The sequence below is a fragment of the Beta vulgaris genome, chromosome 8 (genome assembly GCF_026745355.1).
Source record: "Beta vulgaris subsp. vulgaris cultivar EL10 chromosome 8, EL10.2, whole genome shotgun sequence".
NCBI lineage: Eukaryota > Viridiplantae > Streptophyta > Magnoliopsida > Caryophyllales > Amaranthaceae > Beta > Beta vulgaris.
The window spans coordinates 4,976,936-4,995,443 of NC_079209.1; the positions used below are offsets into that span (position 1 = coordinate 4,976,936).

An 18,508-nucleotide genomic window follows, 5' to 3' on the forward strand; every position below is an offset into this window, starting at 1 on the left:
GATTCATTACTATATTACTAATTATCTATAATCCTGTCATAATTATGACTCATTATGCACCAAAACTATGTCACCGATAATTGGTTTTACTATTTCACTAATAATTAGATCTAAGATGCTCTTTCCACCTACTCCAAACAATAAGTTATTTGAGGGTAGGTCATTGAAAACCCATGCTCATAATTCTTATTCATTGATTTACATAGCGACTTTGAGCTGGCTTGGTAGTTGGTATAATAAAGTCATGGATCGATTTCTGTGACAGACAATTTGATCCATTCTTTATGAGTAATGACAATGAACACATGCAAATTGGTATAGATTATTAGGAGTGCAGTATAGTTTAGTTGAATACTCACCTTTTTTTTTTTCCTATTTCATCTCTTTCCCAGGTAACAAGAAAAGAGAACGATATAAATGGGTATTATATTACTAATAGTGTATGGGCCTAGATGTCTGGCAATATTCTACGAAGTGCGTGCATATTCGCTTGCAACAACGTGCATATTACCACTAGCAGCCTCGTATAATGACTCGCAAAAAGTTGGCGTAGTCGTGCACATAATTACAGAAAATACAGATAATTAGTAAATCTCCTAGATCTACCGAATGAAATTAAATCATAAAAAAAGAAAATGAATCTAGCCTCGATCAATTATGGAATGATATTTTCCCAGAAGGTCGTCCAGAATTCTACAGACGTACTGGATAGGAATTGCTTTTATTTGCGATGAATTCAATAATTTAATTATATTAACTAGCCTTTAGATTCGTACAATATCCCAATTTATTTTTCTAACTAATTTAAGAAAAATTAGAAAGTGTCATTTTAGCCTACAAAATATTATATCTCAACTTTTACATTCCATTAAAATCTCATAATATCATTTTTGTATTGGCAATAAAAAGGATAATTATATTGTAATGGTAGATAAATCTCTACGCTTAATAGTTAATACTTGATCGTGTGGGTGGAAGACTTTATATTGACAAATCTTGCATGCATATTTGATATTAATAATATAAATGTTGAATTGGCGAAATTTTAGAGCAATACCTTGCATTAATTATCATACTAGAATATTTTTGCACGCGATGCGTGTTTGAAATTTTTTTCGAAATAGAAACTTGATTTTCTTCAGCATAAGAGTCAAAATTTGAACATTAGACATACGAATTATAATTGCTTTTAGTTGCAAAATTTGATTGGTAGTTTCTGTCACTTAAGTCTCTCACCAATCTTTTTGTTTTTTTTTTTACTTTTCAAAGTTAAATTCTATACAAAATAGAAATTTAATTGAATTTATTTATGATTTCTAATATTATAATTTTTTGAATTAAGTACAATACTTCATAAATTGTAAAGAAAGTGGACACTTTGATTTCAAGTCAATTTTTTCATAGGTTGTAGTTTATAAGTGAATTTTTAAGTTTTTGTAAAATTTTATCATTTTAGTGATTTGCATAACGTAAATTATGCAATTTTTTTAGTTGACTTGTGAGTGATTGTTATAATTATACTATTTGTATTTTTGTTTGAAGCCCCCTTTGATTTGTAAGTGACTTTGTAATTTAGAATGGGAAGGGGGTAACATAGTCTCTTCATTCGGAGACACCATAACTCCCCCCTTCCATTATATAATACAGATATGTTGTACTTTAATTCTTGACTGATATTTTACATAAATATTTTTACCTTGATAATTAATCGCTATTATATAATAGAAAAAGATAGGTCCAAATATATGTAAAAGTTTCATTATATATAGGGAACACTATAAAAAAGTAAATAATTTTTTTCCTTGTCTAACTTCTAGATTTTATTTCACTACAAATACACCTCTATTTTTTTTATCAGGACCCACCATTAATTGTGAATGGTTCTTGAGAATAGTGATTTGTAAGTAAATTTTGTAAATGTTTTTGTATGCATTGACATTCTAGGTTATTAGTTTTAGCTTGTATGCTAATTTTAAGTTTTGATAAAGTTTTCTGATTATCTGAGTGATTTGCGTGGTTTTTATGACGTGATTTTCTCAATTGTATGAGTGATTTGTAAAGTTTCTTCTTTTAAGTGAATTATGAGTGAGTGTTGTAAATTAATTTTCGGTAAGTTTTTTTTGAGTGCCGATTATGATTTTGACATTCCTTTCGTAATTTAGAAAATGAAGGAGGGCAAAATAGGTATTTCAAAAGAGGACACCATTGCTCTCCCTTCCCTTATATAATAGAGATAATTTCGAACTAGGTAGCTTGAGATTTATATAGATACCGATAATTGGGAGATAAACTTGTGATCAAAAGTTTGGTGAAAAATTACACTTCATAAAAAAAAAGGTTAATAGTCAAAAGAAGAGATTTAATTATTTAAAAGTACAACAAAAAACTTAAATAAACCTAGTGCATACTAAATCTTAATCTAATGCTAGCATGTGCACGTAATCTATATAAATATATATAAAGGCATGCGTAACAACGTCAATGCGCCATGTGGCACCCTCCTCTGGCCACCAGAATTTTGCCACGTGTATGTTAACCAACAAAATCAAGCGGTCATTATTTAAAGATATATATGCTGAAGCCCGGGCTCGAACCCCTGACCTTATGTAAGGATTTTCAAAGAATCACCATCTCATCTAACATCTCTTAGTGATCCATGTTTCCACAAAATTACAAAAATGTGTTGTAATTAGTTAATGTTCTTAAACATATCCCTTGCATCCTCAATAGTTTAAATCACTACCAAGATAATTTTAGAATAAAAAACATATACCTATTCGTACATAAGATTGTCGACGCACGCATCGCGTGCATATACGGCTAGTAGAACATATTGAAAGAAAGTAGAGCCTTATTTTTCATTTGTATTGTTCTTTCACCCAATTTCACATACTTTTTCCGTTTCAATTTAATCGTGATCCTTTCTATTTTAGGAAGTTTCAATTTAGTTGTGACACTTTCATTTTGAGTAATAACTTATTTATATCTCTCTCCTATCACATGAGACCCTTTTCATTTTCTTTTTCTATCACTCCTTTCCAAAAATTGCCCAAAAGTAAAATGCAATTTAGTACTAATGAGAGTCTAGAGAGAGAAACTCCCGCTTCTCTCTAGAATTAAAATTTTGTCCATTGTTTACTGTTTCATTGAACCTCAGCTTCTACTGGAACATGGCTAAGGGTTCGAAGAAAGGAAATGGTGGAAAGAAGGCTAAACAACAAGATAAGGGGAAGAAGAAACCTCAAACTGGTGATGCGAGAAAGATGAAGAACGTTAATGAGATTAGGGAAAATGTGGCGCTAAGTTGGACTTCGGAGGAAGAGGAGGATGATGATTCTGTTGCATCGGTGGAGAATCGAGCTTCATTGCTTGATACAGCTAACTTTGAGGCTGCGAGAACTCAAGTGGCGAGCTGGGTGGCATCGGTGAGAACTCCTATGCGTCCTGCAGCTGGGAGTACTATTCCATCGCCACACCCTATGCAGCAACTGGCGAGTATAACAGGTAATATTCCATGGAGGCATAGTTTATTTGAGAGTATCCGTGAAGAAGGGATAGATTTAGAAGGATGTAGTAATGTTAATCAATCTGATGAGGTTAATACTGCTACAAATGTATCTATTCCTAGTGTTGCGATTTTAGAGGAAGATGTTAAAGGTGAAATCGATTTCTGGAACTCTGCGTTAGTATGTTATGTTTTTGGTATCAAACTTCCTATTCATAATATTATTAATGGATTTGTTAGGCGTGTATGGGGGAAATTTGGAGTTGATAGGATTGCAATGGGGGTGAATGGTGTTTTTGTGGTCAGGTTTAGATAATGGAGGGTAAACAGAGGGCTATGGATGCTGGACCAGTGCTTTATGATAACAAACCTGTTATCATGAAACAGTGGTCTCCTGAAATGGATTTGCTGAAGGAGGAAGTAAAAGTAGTGCCTACTTGGGTCAGGTTTCCTGGTTTACCTTTGAAGTATTGGGGACAGGTGCTCTTAACAAGATTGCTAGTCTTGTAGGTAAACCAATCAGGACAGATAGGGCCACAACATAGAAAGAATGTATTGAATATGCAAAAGTGATGGTAGAAGTGAAAATGGGACAAACCTTCCCTGACAAAATACAATTTCTGAATGAAAAAGGGATAATTATGACACAACAGGTGATATATGAATGCAAACCTATCATATGTGGTGATTGTGGAGGGATAGGTCATACTTTGGAGATGTGTCGACAAAAGAAATATGATATTGCTATAAAGAAATTGCCTCCCAAAAAGATCTGGGTTCCTAAAACCAGGGCCCCAGTGGTGTAGGGTGGTGTATCAGATGTTGTTCAGGGTCCTCAGCAGATTAGATCTGGAGTTCCTTCATATCAGGGGCAAGGTCAGGAGAACACCATGGGTGCATCACATGTTCTGAAAGACAATGTGACAGTTCAAGGGACTAAGCAGGTTAGGTTTGAAGGTATAGTAATTGTATCTTCAGGTCAAGGAGCTCATAAGGAGAACTTAGTCAGTAAGGAGGTGGAAAAGGGTCAGGAGCAAACTCTTATGATGGCAATAGGTGTGAAGGAAAGAGAAGTAGATCAGCAGCAGGTAGAGGAGGCCTCATTATTTCCAAATGGATAGAATAGGGTGTTAGAATATTAGGGGTGTAAACAACCCTAATAAATATAATGATGTTAAAGGTTTTTTAAGTCATTATAATATAGGGTTGTTTGGGCTTCTAGAAACAAGGGTCAAGGCTAAGAATTTTTCTAAGGTCTTCCCTAATGTTTGTAAGGATTGGGCTGTGGTTACTAATTATCAATTTCATGCTGGTGGGAGAATTTGGTTAATCTGGTTACCTTCAGTATTTATGGTGAATATATGCAGCTACTCAACTCAATATATTCATTGTGAAGTGATTCATAGAGCCTCTAGAGGGGTCTTTGAGGTCACTATGGTGTATGGGGCAAATGATGGGGCTGTCAGGGAGGAGTTGTGGAGGGATATGGTAAGAATAAGTAAAAGTGTAAAAGAAGCTTGGGTTATTATGGGAGATTTTAATAGTGTGCTAAATTTGGGGGAAAGATTGGGCTCAGATGTTACCTTGGAAGAGGTGGAACACTTCAGAAAATGCACTAGACTTTGTCAAATTCAGGACCTTCCTACTTCAGGTCCTTTCTACACATGGTCTAACAAGCAGGAGGGAGAGCAGAGAGTGTTTTCTAAGATAGACAGAGTTCTTGTTAACTCCAGGTGGCTTGATAACTTCAGCAATGCCTTTGCAATGTTCATTCCTGAGGGCATTTCAGATCATTGTGCTTGTGTCTTGAAACTGGACAACACTTTAAGTGAGAAGGCTAGACCATTTAAATTCTGTAATATGTGGGCTCTTGATGATTCTTTCTTGAACATTGTTCAATCTGGGTGGCAGGAAAGAATAGAGGGTGTTCCAATGTTCAGGGTGGTGAGTAAACTAAAGAAGCTGAAGCTGAGCCTGAAAAGCTTGCATAAACATAAGTTCTCTCAAGTAGAGAATGATGCTGCTATTGCTTTGATAAAGCTCATTGACATTCAAAAAGCTATTCATAGTGATCCTCACAATGTTGCTCTCCACAGGAAGGAGGATGAAGCTAGGATTACCTATGAAGACTTGAATAAAGCTAAGATGAGCTTTATTAGGCAGAAAATGAAACAAAACTGGATTAAGGGAGGGGATAAAAAGACTAGATATTTTCACTCTTGTTTGAGGAAAAGAAGTCTTCAGAAGCAGGTGTATAGGATTAAGGATGAATATGGTAACTGGCAAGAAACTCCTAAGGAGGTAGAGGAAGCTTTTTTGCAGTATTATAAGAGGTTGTTGGGGACATATAGTGAGGCTTCAGGTCATGTCAGTAGCACAATCATTGCTGAAGGCCCTAGTGTGGATGAAGATATGCAGGAGAGACTTGTTAGTCAGTTTAATATGGAGGAGGTAAAGCAGGCTTTCTTTGAGATTGATGAGAACAAAGCTGCAGGGCCAGATGGGTACTCCAGTGGGTTCTTTAAGAAAGCTTGGGAGCATGTGGGAGAAGAAGTTACTCATGCAGTGTTTGACTTCTTCCAAACAGGCAAGATACTAAAGCAGATAAACACAACTACTCTGTTTTTAATACCTAAAGTAGATCAACCTGAAGAAGTAAGCATATTCAGACCTATTGCTTGCTGTAATGTTATCTACAAGGTAATTTCCAAGCTCTTATGTAGTAGATTGAAGTTGGTTCTTCCTAATCTGGTGAATCAAGTGCAGAGTTTTGTTGCTAATAGACAAATAATTCATAATATACTTATTTGTCAAGACATCCTTAGACATCACAAGAGGAAGAGCCATCCTAGTAGATGTACGATGAAGATTGATCTAAGGAAGGCTTATGACTCAGTAGGCTGGAAATTTATTGATGAACTCTTGATGAAACTGAAATTTCCTGATAAGTTTAGGAAATGGATTATCACTTGCATTACTACTCCAACTTTTTCTCTTAGCATTAATGGTGGTTTAGTTGGTTTTTTTAAAGAAAGGAAAGGCCTGAGACAGGGGGATCCAATTTCACCCCTGCTATTTGTTCTTGTGATGGAGTATTTTACTAGAATTTTGCAGAAAGTTGGGAAAAAAGAGAATTTTGGATTTCGTCATAAATGTAAAGAGTTGAGAATGAATCATCTCATCTTTGCAGATGACTTGATGTTATTTTGTAAAGGAGATATACAGTCTGTGACATTGATGGTTAGAGCTTTAAAAGCTTTCTCAGATGCTTCATGGGTTAAAGGCTAATCATATGAAGTATGCTATCTACTTTGGCAATGTTCATGAAGAGATTAGAAGAAGGATCCTACAAGTCACTAGGTTCCAAATTGGCTCATTCCCATTCAGATACCTAGGAGTCCCAATTACTTCTAAGAGGATCTCTATTTGAGACTGTGATGTTCTCATTGATAGAATGTTAAAGAGAATCTTATGTTGGTCTTCTAGACATCTATCATATGCAGGGAGGGCCACACTAGTAAATGTTGTGCTGCTGAGTATACACTCTTATTGGGCTCAAGTGTTCCTACTCCCTAAATATGTCATACAAAGAGTAACTCAAATCTGCAGAGCTTACCTATGGGATGGGAAAACTTTCATTCATAAACCTCCATTAGTGGCCTGGGATTGGGTTTGTAGGCCTAAGAAGTGTGGTGGGCTTAGAGTCAGGGATTGTATGGTGTGGAATATAGCAGCAATGGGGAAGTACATTTGGCAAATTGCCAAGAAGGAAGATACTCTTTGGATCAAATGGATCCATAGCATCTACATTTGTGAAGCCAACTAGTGGGACTATACTCCACCAAGTACTGCTAGCTGGGCATGAAAGATGATTTGCAAAGTTAAGGAGAAACTCAAACCTGCATATTAGAATAATTTGTGGTTGGATGGTAGGAAAGCTTATACTATTCAGGATGGGTATCAGTGGCTTAAGGGTAATATGGAGAAAGTGAGATGGTATCATTGGGTATGGAGCTCAATGAACATTCCTAAGCACTCTTATATTGCTTGGCTAGCTGCGTGGGGTAGACTGAACACCAGGGAAAGATTAAATAAAGCTGGCATATGTGGAGATACAAGTTGTCTTCTGTGTGACAATGGGATAGATTCTTGTCATCATCTCTTCTTTAAATGTGAGTTCAGTAGTAGAATTTGTAAGGGGATTATGAACTGGCTGAATATCTATTATAGTGGGAATGAAAATATGTATGTGCAATGGAGGAAATGGGGGAGAAAGTTCAAAAGAAGACATCAACAGAAGGTGGCTTATGCTAGCTTGGCTGCCACAGTGTACTACATATGAAAGGCAAGGAATCATGCTCTCTGGCATGAAGTTGTTTGGATTCCGGAGGCTACTATCAAGAAGATACAATGTAATATTATTAGTAGAGTCAAAGCAAAAATTTGTAATAAATGGAGTGAGGCTGAGTGCCAGTGGTTTGAAAATCTTAGGTATGAGATTAGCTAAAGGCTAACTATGTTTTGGTGCCTGCTGTAGGAGTCTGTTGTCTGATGTATGTCTGTAAGCTTGCTTTGTTGTCTGTGCTGGCTGTGTGAGTTGTGGCTCATTTGTTTGTAGTTGGTGCTTTCATGCTTTTGGTAATAATAATAAAAAATTGCCCAAAAGTCCGTGATTTTAAATATGTCATAACTAAATTGAAATGGAGGAAATATATGTTTCTCTCCATTCTTTGTTGCTTGCAGCCACTGAATTGCCTTATGTTTACATTTATTAAAAACAATACTAAAATTGGAGCTTCAGTGCTAGAAAAAGTCCCCGCCCATTGTTTTCGTGAATTTTCATCTCGAAGCTTTCGATTGATATTAATCTTGATGGATGGAAGGTTTTAGGGGTCTTGGCTGTGTGAGTTGTGGCTCAGTTGTTAATTGGACCCTGTGTTATTTGATAATTATAATATACTCTTCCGTTTCTATATAATCTACACACCTTTTTTTTCAGTCTGTTTCTTTTTAATCTACACACTGTTACTTTTTTTATGTTTGAAAACATATCACATCTATTTTCTCCCTTTTTTACACCCATGTCATTCACTTTTTAATATTTTAACCACTCTTTTGTTTCTCTCTCTCAGTTTTCAGTTTCTCTTTCCAGCTTTTCAGTTTCTCTCTCATACTTTTGTACTTCCTCCTTGGTTCTCTCCCAAAGTAAAGTGAGTAAATTAAAAAGAAACGGATGGAGTAATTGTTTAGGTTGATAATTGGATTTTTATCACAAATATAAGTTGTAGCTTGATGGTTGAATAATAATTGCACATCAAAGAATCAAGAGCTTGATACCTCCTACAAACATTTTGGGAGAAATGGAGGCGAAACGTGGTGATGCCTTTTTCTTTTCTTTCCCCTAATGGTATTACCAAAAAAGGAGTACGGAATTTTTATTTATGGTTTTTTTTTATGTGATACCTTTGTATTTTTTAAAATCTTATGTTGTATTTTACCCTTATGTTTTTTTGTTCTACATTATACCTTTCAACTTTTTAAGTTTTCTCTATAGTAACCCTGGCCTATTATTTCTTATTCATCATAAATGTTAATCTGAAGACATATTAGCCCACCAACTTCATCATTAATTGAAACTCCATGAACTTCTCTCTTCTAACTCCGAACTTCTGCTTCAAGATCCGTTCATCTTATAACAAATTCATGAAGATTTAGATTTAAAGAAGCAACAATGATTATGTAGGTCAGAGTTCGGTATGAAATTTTCCCTACAAATGTTGGAAAATAAAGAAACTAACAACCGATCTAACGTTGACTTAACAGGGGGTAATCATAAAGAAAACTTACAAAATTGAAGAGTATTATGTAGAACAAAAAATCATAATGATATCGTGTAGAATTTTGAAAAATACAAGGTGTGCCACAAGAAAATGCTTATTTGAAATAGGATGCAATAACAATAATATATTCTCCAATTTTATTTACTTTTCACGGGCTCTGAATTTGGAACAAAGTAAAAATGGACTAAGGGTGCAGCACATTATGACCTTATTTATAATGATCCGAACTTATTGGAACTTAATTAATTTTATTTTATAGGATCCTAAGACTTATTTTCTTTTATGATATAAAGAATGTAGCCTAAATAATATAAGTATTGTTATAAAATAATATTATTTTTGTGTTTGTACTATAAAATATATCTTCCATGTAAGCTGAGATTCTTAGCGTTTTGGAGATAGTTGTAGCTTTGTAAAAAAAATCAAATATTATAATTAAATCTTAATTTGTTTTATAATTGGAATGTATTATGTATAGTTATGATATTTTATTTACATCATACTGTGTTTTTTGTATGTTATGTTATTATTAGGTCATATTTAGGAGGTTGAATATGCATATCAACATTAAAAAGAATATGGAATGAAATCTATAAGAGAGTAAGAGTAAATGATCCCTAAAACATATGATATTATCAATGTGACAAATTTTTTCACTACAGGGTATAATACTTGGTATCATTATAAATAGCAACATTATTTCATCAATTTTGTATTTAATATTACATAAAAGAGAATATTTCATAATCTTGAAAATCAATAGTTCCGACTTGAACAGGTTAAATTAGCATCAAAAATATTTTTCTAAACTTTAAGGAAATTCACTAGATATTGCATCAAGTACAAGGAAGATGAGAATAAAATAATTTAGAGGGTGGTGGCAGGATGGTGGGTGGAATAGAAGTAAAAATTGTTCATGTTGTGACGGGGTATGTATAAATTGAAGGTTACAGCAACATGTCTCACTTATGCACGTACTAACCTTCTTAAAACCCTTGCATACCATAGTCTATATTGCCTTCTAAGTATTTTTTTTATTGTGGAACTCATAGAATATTAACAAAAACTTATACTCCATCTGTTTCATTTTAATCTACACACTTTGATATTTTGCACTATTCACAAATTGCACTTTGATCCTTGTTTGTGATTTATACGTGAATAAAAACATAGTCATGTGGGATCTTGTTATATTCGTCTTAGTAGGTGTTTTATTAATATGTACTTTTTATATTTTTTACAAATACAAAATTAGAGATATATGTCCTCAAAATTTTGTATTGATATGCGTAAAAAGTGTAAATGTGTAGATTAAAATGAAATGGAAGAAGTGTAGGTTAAAATCCTCAAAAGTGGATGGGTACACTATCAACATACTACATATTTTAGTGAAACTTATTAAAAATTTACTCTTTAAAATGTGTAGGTAAGTTGAAATGACAAACGTCTCATCTGTTTCGTTTAGGCCCATGATTTAGATTAGATTTCCAGTTAAAGGTACTGGTCCATAGAAGTACATGTTATATTCAGGTAAGGACAATTTTGGTTCGTTTATTCAGGTGCTTTTTTAATTAGTGTAATAAATTTTAAATTCTTTTTTAAAATATTAAATAGACACAACTGCGTACCATAGGTCACCGGTGCTGAGTAGAGGTGGCATGGGCCGGGCCTGTTCACGAGCTCGGCCCGCGGGCTTGAGTAAATGACGGGCCGGCCCAGGCCCATGAGTGGCGGGCTGTGGCGAGCCAGGCTTGAAATTTTAAAAATTTGTCCACGGGCTCGTGCTTCCCGCGAGTCGGCCCATGTTTTATGTTGTATTTTTTACAGTTTTAGGGTAAAAAACAAAGGAAAAGAGCGTTCGGCCCGCCGGTCGGCCCACGCGGGCTCCTGCCGGCGCGGGCCGGAAATAAAATTTCTTGACCGTGATAGGCTCGCGGTAGCAGACAACGGGCCGCGTGCCATGCCGGGCCGGCCCATGCCCACCTCTAATGTTGATAGAGTTATAAGTATTAGGGACCTATTGCAAAATTTATATGTTAGTTTTTAGTATTATAAGTATAATTTTTTTTTTTCAAAGCTACATAAAACCTAATTTCTTAAACTAAGTGTTTATAATAAATTTGACTGTGTTGCTAGAGTTAAACCCACATTTATATCGGAATAAGAAATGCAATAGTCATAAAATGTTAATAATTGAAACACCATTCCTTTAATTATATATTTGGTATTATTATGGTTAAATAACAATGTAATGTTTAGTTTGTTAATGAAAAAGAGTCCATTATTTCCCGTGTGTGTGTTTGTTTAAAAGGACTCCATTAAAGTTTCAAACTCAAATTCAACCAAAGTTTTCACAAATTTTACTAAATTCTTCACTAAAATTTCTAAAATCAATCTATTAAGCTCCTATTCTTTAACAATAAATATATTTTGTCTCTATCCTCTAGAAGCCCTATTCTTTTGCACTGAACTGGACTGAAATGAAGTGAACTGAAGTAAACTGAACTGAAATAATAACAACAACAATAATAATAATACTCCCTTGTGTCCTAAAGATCTTCCCTCTTTCCGTTTCAATGCATTTCCAAAAAAAACTTTCCTCTTTTACTTTATTCCTTATTTGGAATCTTTTTCCCATTTTTACCCTCTCATGTCCCAATCATATGACCATTACATTATTAGTTTAATTTTACTCCATTTCTCTCTCCTACTTTAACCCCTTTTTATTTGTTTATTAATCTTAACCCCTTTCTCTCTCCTACTTTACTCATCCCACACCCCACACAAATAACAACCTGCCAAGTCTCTCCATTCGAGATACACCAACCCTGCACGATAATGACTGTACGTCCCAGCAACAACTGGTGTCTATGTCCTGCAATCGCTCAACCAAAATTTTTATTGCAAGTTTGCAAAAGCTTCATTCCTAGTTTTTTTAATTAAAAGAATTTTTTTTAAAAAAAAAAAATTGCAAGTTGCGTCGCACGTAGACGCAAATCACTCATCTGCGTCGCACCCTAGGCGATGTGCGACACACATTACCCTTTGAAGCTTGGTGTTGGGCTTGGTAGAGCCATCTGCGTCGCACCGTATACAACGTTCGAACGCAAATAGCTAACTAATCTGCGTTGTTTTCGCATACGACGCAGATCAATTTTAGGTCATCTGGGTTGTGACCTGTGCCGTCGGATCCAAGTCCGGCGCAAATAGGGGTCCAGGGTGCGACGCAAATCGACGTTTTTGTACTAGTGTAACCTTCCTTAATAGTATATCCTTTGCTGCCATCAGGCCAAGTATTGTTGTTATATGCAACCTTGAATTTTCCCTTTGCTTGTCATATCATCTTCCTAGCCCAGCTAGCAGAACTTGGGGCAGTGTACACCTCACCAATCAGTGTCCTTGATATAAACACTGTGCACCCATCTAATCCAAAGAATATCCTCCTTCTTTGCAATCTGCCATGTATATTTTCCCAAGGCAGCAACATTCCACAAATTACAATCTCTAACACCAAGACCACCATATTTTTTAGGTTTGCAAACCCAGTCCCAAGACACAATGGGAGGCTCATGAAGGTATGATTTATCCCAATAAGGAAACCTCTGCATATTTGAGTAATTTTGTGAAGAACATTTTTGGGGATCAAGAACACTTGAGCCCAATATGTATAGATGCTCATTAAGACAGACTGAACAAGAACATTCCTTCCAGCATATGACAAGTTCCTAGAAGTCCAGCAAAGTATTCTTCTTAGAATTCTGTCAACAAGAATATCACAATCTGCAATAGATAGTCTTTTGGAGGTAACGGACACCCCCAAATACATAAGTATGGAAATGAACCCATTTTGAATCCCGAACGACAAAATATTATTAATAATAATTACATTTTTTCATATATTGACTTAATCTAATCCAGATTGACTCGAAGTAATTCCAAAACAGAGAAAACTCGGACATCTAAATTCTAAATAATAAGCTGGTTTAAAATTTACCAAATCGATACGAACCAGACTCCAAGACCACTCAATCAAAATGAACCCGACTTTAGAATCACGTATTAATCAATGAAACTTAACCTTGAAATTCGGTATTTGCCAATCACATGATCCAATACAAACCCATCAGCCTAATAAGATACATGAGCTTAACGGAGCATTTATAACAAGTAAACCAAACGTGGAACCATATTGGATCCAATGGAATGTGAGTTCAACTTTATAGAGTAAACCCGAAAATAACATTTGATTCAAATAACCAAATCCAAATCAAACGGCCCCATTACCGGAGAAGTTGCATGTCTATGAGAAGAGGACTAGGGGTACCCGCAACTATTAGATGCGCGACTCCCTGGGCACAAAAGAAAAAAGATACCGACCAATAATTGTGATTTATGAATCTAGTTAGTATCATGTGCTACAGACTGTAATTGGGGCAATGTGCCAATTTATCTGTTAGTATTGAAAATTGAACTATTCCCTATTTCCTTCATTGCCATTTAATCTTCTTATTTAAAAATTTTGAGAGAGAAAAAAAAGTGATAAAAAAAATATTATTCTTATATCTTATTCACTTCTAAATTTTGGGCATATGAACTTGTCATAAGAAAACTAGGAAGACGGAAGAAAATATAAGAAAAGAATTAAACTATATGATTTAATTTAACTTACTTTATAAACACCATATAACTAACGCCAACTTTGATGCAATACAACATATATACACTTACAATTTTAACACAATTCTTTTCTGAATTTTTTTTAAGAAACTTATATCTCTATTATATAAGGGAAGGGGGGACCTATGGTGTCCTTTTTTGAACTGACTAATTCGCCCCCCTTCCCCTTTCCAAATTACAAATCTCTATTACATCAAACAAAGCCACGAGTATTAGAGAGCAAATCAAACTTTACATAAGCAAATCACTTAAATCACTCACAAATCACTTATATCAGGAAACAAATGAGAAAATCACGTTAGAAGAAATCACACAAATCACTGAACTTTACAAAAAAAAAAACTAAAAATTAACCTACAAACCACTGTTCTAAAAAAACCTCACAAAATTAACTCACAAATCACTTATAGAGTTATAGTACGGTGTCAATACCTAAAAAACATTCACAGTCAACACTTACAATTGTTCTCAAAACTCGCAAAATTCAATACCTATACACGATATACATAACAATCTGCAAAAAAACATAAAAAATTAGTTGAATTTGCAAAATTCACCGGGAATATCACACATTTGACCATCGATGATTTTCAATCTTCCAAAAAGGTACACAATTCTTTCAATCTTGCAATTTATTTCAAATTAGTTGAAAAAACAATAGCAATTGTTATGTAGTCGACTAACAGAAATAAGGGTGATAATAAAAATTTTCGCCAACGACTTTTGCAAAAATCAAATTTCGGATAAAAAATTACATTAACAGTGAAATTAAGCACCAAGATAAAAATAACGATTTTTGTTATTTCAAAAAAAAAATGTTAAATCACTAAAATTAACGATTTTTGTTATTTAAAAAAAACAACAATTTTTGTTATTTCACAAAAAAAAAAACAACGATTTTTATTATTTCAAAAAAAAACAACGATTTTTGTTATTTAAAAATAAACACCGATTTTTGTTATTTCATGTTAATATAAAATTTTCATGATAAAAGTATAATTTTCATGATAAAAGTGTAATTTTTTCTAGATTTTTTTTATTTCAAAAAAAAAAAAAACAGTGAAAGTAAGCACCATTTTCAGAAAAAAGGGCTTTTATACAATTTAACTTTAATTCATTTTCATGTTAAATCAAAAAACAAGATAAAAGTAACAATTTTTTTTATTTCAAAAAAAATCCAATTTCAAACTCTGACAGAAAATTTCAAATTTAAGTTTGTGAAATCATAATTTAGATGTTAGGCAAGGAAAAAAAATGAAAAAGATTTATACGTTTCGGATTAAATTTTGGAAACATTGATTTATAATTTTCGAATTAAAACAAAAATTACATTTTCTTGCGAATTACCTTTCTTTGAGATAAAATCTACTGTTGCGCATGCTTAATACTTGAAATAGTTGATTTGATTAAATGGGTAGTGGGTTCTTTCAAAAGTAGTGGGTTCCTTCAAAAGTATAACCCCATCGGCTTCTGCATATAGCGTCGGATTCTTCAAAATAGTCAAAATAGTTGATTTTGCCAAAAAATTCTAATACATAGTTTGATGGACTAGGTAGTGGGTTCCTACAAAAATAGTGGAATTACACGGTGAGAGGAGAGAAAGAATGCACTGGGTAGGAGGAGAAACTTTAATTGGATAGAAAAGATTTTACAAACGTTGCTCAAAATTTTGAGGGGCTGATGATAAGATTTTACAAAAGTTGCTCAAAATTTTGAGGGGATGATGATATCATCACATAGTTCAAACGTGGCTTGGTGAAGATGATAAGATTTTGAGGGGATTCAAAACCAAGCTTGGTGATGATAAGATGGAAGTGAGGGTCTGATGGAGGAGGAGAGAGAAGGCTTCAAGGGGGTGAAGGTTTACAAACATGGGGTTAGTGACTTAGTGGGTTACAAAATGATAGCATTATTATAAGACCTATCTAGATTTTTTTACAAAAGGATAGCAAAAGGTTTAGAAGTATAATAAATTGAAGAAGCTTTGTTTCTTAGTTAGTAGTACTTAATATATGTTAGTTGTTTTGCACGTACAAGATAAAATTAGTAGTATATAATAGTTAGTAGTACTGAATATTATGTGCTCCAATCTGTACAGATAGTGCCTGCTGACTACACAAATGACATTCTTGACGATTCCAGACAGATGTTATTGACTGATGCATCTTATGTCATTCTTGAAGATGAAGATGACCTTGCAATGCCCACTTTTTTTTGCAAGAGAGTGTCGTTATCTCATATATGGCGTCATGTCGATTGCAGTGACAAATTATTCGGTAAAGTCTATTTATTTCCAACCATATACATGTTGTCACTACGAAAACACATATTTAATGCATGGTGAACGTTTCTCCGATTTTATTGGAATACTCCTTGATGTATCACCGATTCAACCGGTTGGAAACAACTCTTTTAAAAGAGATGTTGCAATAATGGATAACACGTACGTGCACATTCTTTATTTAATATCACAATTTATTATTATAGTGCATTGCTTTTTTAACTTTATTTTCTCCAGGTGGGTCATTATCAAATTAACTGTTTGGAATGATTATGTTCATGTCTTCGGAGATGGACCATTTGATTATGGGAAACAACATTCAATTGTTGTCGCATGTGGGCTTCATCTGAAAAATTACCACGGTATGAATAACATCCCTTTTCATACAACAAAGATATTGCTTTTAAATTTGTATATGTATATGGTTGACCAATATTAATTTTTGGAATCATTTATGTCAACAGGGTATATCTTACGACCGGCTATTACAACAGAATATACTTAAATACAGAGAACAAATTTACCAGTTTATTATCTGATCTGCATGGTATGCAGCATTCAGTTTTACACCAATCAACTAATAAAAAAAAATGTATACGCACCATTATTATGTATATCAAATTGATTCTCACATACTACGATTCAGGTATGACACCGAGAAACTGGCACAGAAACGGGTTGCGGCTTTCCGCTCATGTCCATTTGCAATGCATTCATCAATTGCAGCTTATAATGCCATTCGTATTCGGATATCTAAATTACCTACTATAAAAAGTGTAAATAACTATAAACCTTTTCAATTTGTTTATTAGTGGAATTATCAATACAAAACAAAACAAAATAACGAATATTTGTTGTTTTCTATGATAGGTTCATTATTGTCGATTAGTCGCTCATGTGAGGCGTATTGAGTCACAACCTGATGAGATTATTTACGAAGCATGTAATCGTTGTTTAAGAAAAATTGTCATCACCCAAACGGCCTATAAATGTGTACGGTGCAATCTAACAAATACTGCAACTATTCCAAGGTATAAACTTTATAACATTAATCTACATATATTACAAATATTCACAAATCTCTATTAATTGTGTTTTCCCGTTGACAGATTAATGCTTCGACTCATTATTTCTGACAAGAGTAGTGGTAAAATGGGAGTAACATTGATGAACGACCTAACTCAACACATGTTGCGGTGTACTCCGACTGAAATCAAATCACTACTTCAACAGGTTTATCAAGTATTCCAAACTTTTTTTTACGTATCGTTTTACAATAAAAACTAATATCTCTATTAATTGCAGCCTAATGGAAGAGCAGCAGTTTTCAACAAAGTTATGAAAGTTTTCGGTTCAAAGAATACTCATGGTTTTTACATCCACCAAGTAACACCATGGAGATTAATCAGTTCCACACCGTTGATTACATATTTAAAGTTGACTGGGCTGATGAGTGTGCGTGGATTTTCAAGAAAATTAGTTAATGTCAACAAAAAAGTAGTTACAAATGCAATTTCAATACTTATACTTATTTATTAAAGTGTTTTTAAATACTATTTGATTGTATTTCAAATAATCTTATTCACAAAATGGATGTGAACTTAAATACTAATTATAAATTTCATTTGCTTTTTGTGTTACTACTTAGTAATAATTAGGCCTAAAAATGTCATCGCACGCATCGCGTGCATAAAAAGCTAGTATTAGATAAATAAAAGGCATAAGAAGGGTTGTATGAATGTTCACACTCTTGAGTTTGTGTGGTGTTTATTAGGGCTGAGTAAAACTATCTAACTATGTGATAATCTGATTCGAATTCGGTTTTGATATTTTGGATATTCGATCCAATATCTTGGATATCATATAATATGAGCTCGAAAATTAATATTTGGGATTTTGGATGTCTAACATATGAAATATAAATACATAATGGATATCATATATCGGATATCTAATCTAATATCGGAAACAATGTTTTATGTATCATGTTTGTTTCAACTTTTTTTACCCTTTTGGAAAAAGATAATTAAAAATTAAAGTTTTTTCCTTAAAAACAATGGGAAATGGATATCAGGCATTTATAGAACCAAAATTTTCGGCTATTGGATAGTCAAAAATTTTAGATTGGATACGGATATCGGTACTAATGGTTATCGAATTTCCTATCCGAAATCAATTTTGGATCGAATATTCAATCCGTGCTCA

General features: G+C 33.8%; 1 protein-coding gene across 1 annotated transcript; it reads left to right on the top strand.

Moving 5' to 3' along the window:
* The first annotated feature begins 16,382 nt into the window (after window positions 1-16,382).
* LOC109135316 (uncharacterized) lies at window positions 16,383-18,083 on the top strand. Its single transcript, XM_057391206.1, has 6 exons — window positions 16,383-16,465; window positions 16,541-16,665; window positions 16,950-17,079; window positions 17,174-17,334; window positions 17,413-17,536; window positions 18,078-18,083. The coding sequence occupies exons 2-6, from the start codon at window positions 16,637-16,639 to the stop codon at window positions 18,081-18,083; spliced, it is 450 nt and encodes a 149-aa protein (XP_057247189.1). The 5' UTR covers window positions 16,383-16,465; window positions 16,541-16,636.
* Window positions 18,084-18,508: the final 425 nt, after the last annotated feature.